Source organism: Verticillium alfalfae, genomic scaffold (genome assembly GCF_000150825.1).
Source record: "Verticillium alfalfae VaMs.102 supercont1.5 genomic scaffold, whole genome shotgun sequence".
Lineage (NCBI taxonomy): Eukaryota > Fungi > Ascomycota > Sordariomycetes > Glomerellales > Plectosphaerellaceae > Verticillium > Verticillium alfalfae.
The window spans coordinates 1,119,599-1,121,284 of record NW_003315034.1 but is presented as its reverse complement, the minus strand read 5'-3'; the positions used below and the strand labels follow the sequence as shown (position 1 = coordinate 1,121,284).

Sequence of the window (1,686 nt, the reverse complement as noted above, 5' to 3'; positions counted from 1 at the left end):
GCTCCATCGAAGAGCCCGTCACTCTTCAACTGTTCAGGGACCTGTTCACCATCTTTTACGAGCCGCTGGTCAGAGTCTACAGTCTGCTAATGTGTACTCAAGTGTGACGGACTTTGCTGTATTCATCGATGACATGATACAGGTGACAACCATTCTCCGGTGTAACGTCGAGTTGCGATGCTGACAAGATTTACAGGTGGTTGAAAAGTGCCAGGAGCAGGACGCGTCGGCTGATCCCAACCAAACGGTCCAGGGCTTCATCGACCTCTGTGCACGCCACGAGCACAACTTTTACAAGTTTGTTCATGAGGTCCATACGCATGACAACGGCCTGTTTGACCAGCTCATGGGCTGGATCGAGGGCATTCTGGAATTCCTCCGAACTGGACCCAAGAACGGAACTCTGAACATCAATGCGCTATTCGAGGGCGGCGTCTCCGCTGGCGTGATTGACAAGGAGAAGGTCATTCAAGAGGTCAACGAGCTCATCGCGTGGCAGGAGGCCAGGAAGAAGTGGCACCACGATAAGACGCGACAGAAGATGGCGGCCGAGGGCGGAGGTCAGGGCCAGGCGGACCTCATCCCCGGAGGCGCCTTCAAATCTTCTGACTTTGGGCTCGACCAGATGGATCTTGAGGACATGGCGTACGACGACGACACGGAGGACGAAGAGGATGCGGAACAGGAGGATCAGCTTGACCCTATAGCAGCAGAACGCCAGCGTCGGGCGAAGAGGCGGGACAGGCTGCGACGCAGCGCCGGCGAGCCGACGAAGCCGCATGTGACGGAAGTGCTCAAGCTGAAGGAGAACTTCCTGGTCATGCTGAGGGAGACGCTGGCCGAGTGAGCGGCGAACAGGCAATAGACTCGGGAGGGCTGAATGAGTAATGCGGAATTATATCCAGGCTATCCGGTCGCAACACCAAACAGACATTCTACAAACGAGCTCGTAAATGCGTTCGTGACACGCTCACTAGACATGTATGTCGAAAAATAACAGTAGAAAGGCGATTGAGTAGTAGACGCAATATCAGGAGAAACAAGTCGGTAGATTTGAATGAGCTCCTGCTTTTGAGGTCCCGGTGAGTTCTGTCGCGGCTCAAACTCCGTCATATAGACTGAATCCAGCAAGACAACCAATAGGACAAGACATGTTGCTGCTGACGAGAGGCTCGTGACAGGAATCCATCTTCGGACATCAATATGAACACCTTACGCGTCGACATGGCCAAAAAAAAAAGATCACACGTCGCCTTGGAGTGAAACCACATTACGTCTAAAAACCTTGATTCTCTTGCTTGTACACTTCAACACCAAACCCAATGCGAAAAACCTAAGGTACACGTGCCCCGCCGGCAGCCCAGGCCCACCACGACAGCCACGTTACGTCCTTCTCTTGCACGCGTCCTCTTCTTTCTCTCATCCGCTGCTTTCTCTCTCTCTCTCTTGCTCTCGTGGTATCAAGAATGGCCCCCCTAACAGGGTCGGGGATTTCTTAGCCTGTGTCTCAACAGCCTTTCGTGCTTCCTTGCCGACCCATTCGGACGCGACCGCGCGCGTTCCACTTTAGTACACACGCTTGAACGGCGGCACGGCCTTGCACTCGTTCTCGTCGAGCGTCGTGGCGATGACGCGGCGGTAGCCGAGGTCGACCTTGCCGTGGGGCTCCTTCTGGAAGGACAGGAA

At 54.4% G+C, this 1,686-nt stretch overlaps 2 protein-coding genes across 2 annotated transcripts in view; one reads left to right on the top strand and one right to left on the bottom strand.

Moving 5' to 3' along the window:
- The window catches only part of VDBG_04667 (PX domain-containing protein), a gene marked incomplete at both ends in the record, with an annotated part of 3,186 nt that extends 2,339 nt beyond the window's left edge, over positions 1–847 (top strand). The window contains 2 exons of the mRNA XM_003005015.1: positions 38–68; positions 197–847. Coding sequence (XP_003005061.1) covers positions 38–68; positions 197–847 — 682 coding nt within the window. The remainder of the gene's footprint in view (positions 1–37; positions 69–196) is intronic.
- Positions 848–1,566: 719 nt separating this feature from the next.
- VDBG_04666 (succinate dehydrogenase flavoprotein subunit) overlaps positions 1,567–1,686 on the bottom strand; it is a gene marked incomplete at both ends in the record, with an annotated part of 2,774 nt that continues 2,654 nt past the window's right edge. The window contains one exon of the mRNA XM_003005014.1: positions 1,567–1,671. Within this exon, the coding sequence (XP_003005060.1) occupies positions 1,567–1,671 (105 nt within the window). The remainder of the gene's footprint in view (positions 1,672–1,686) is intronic.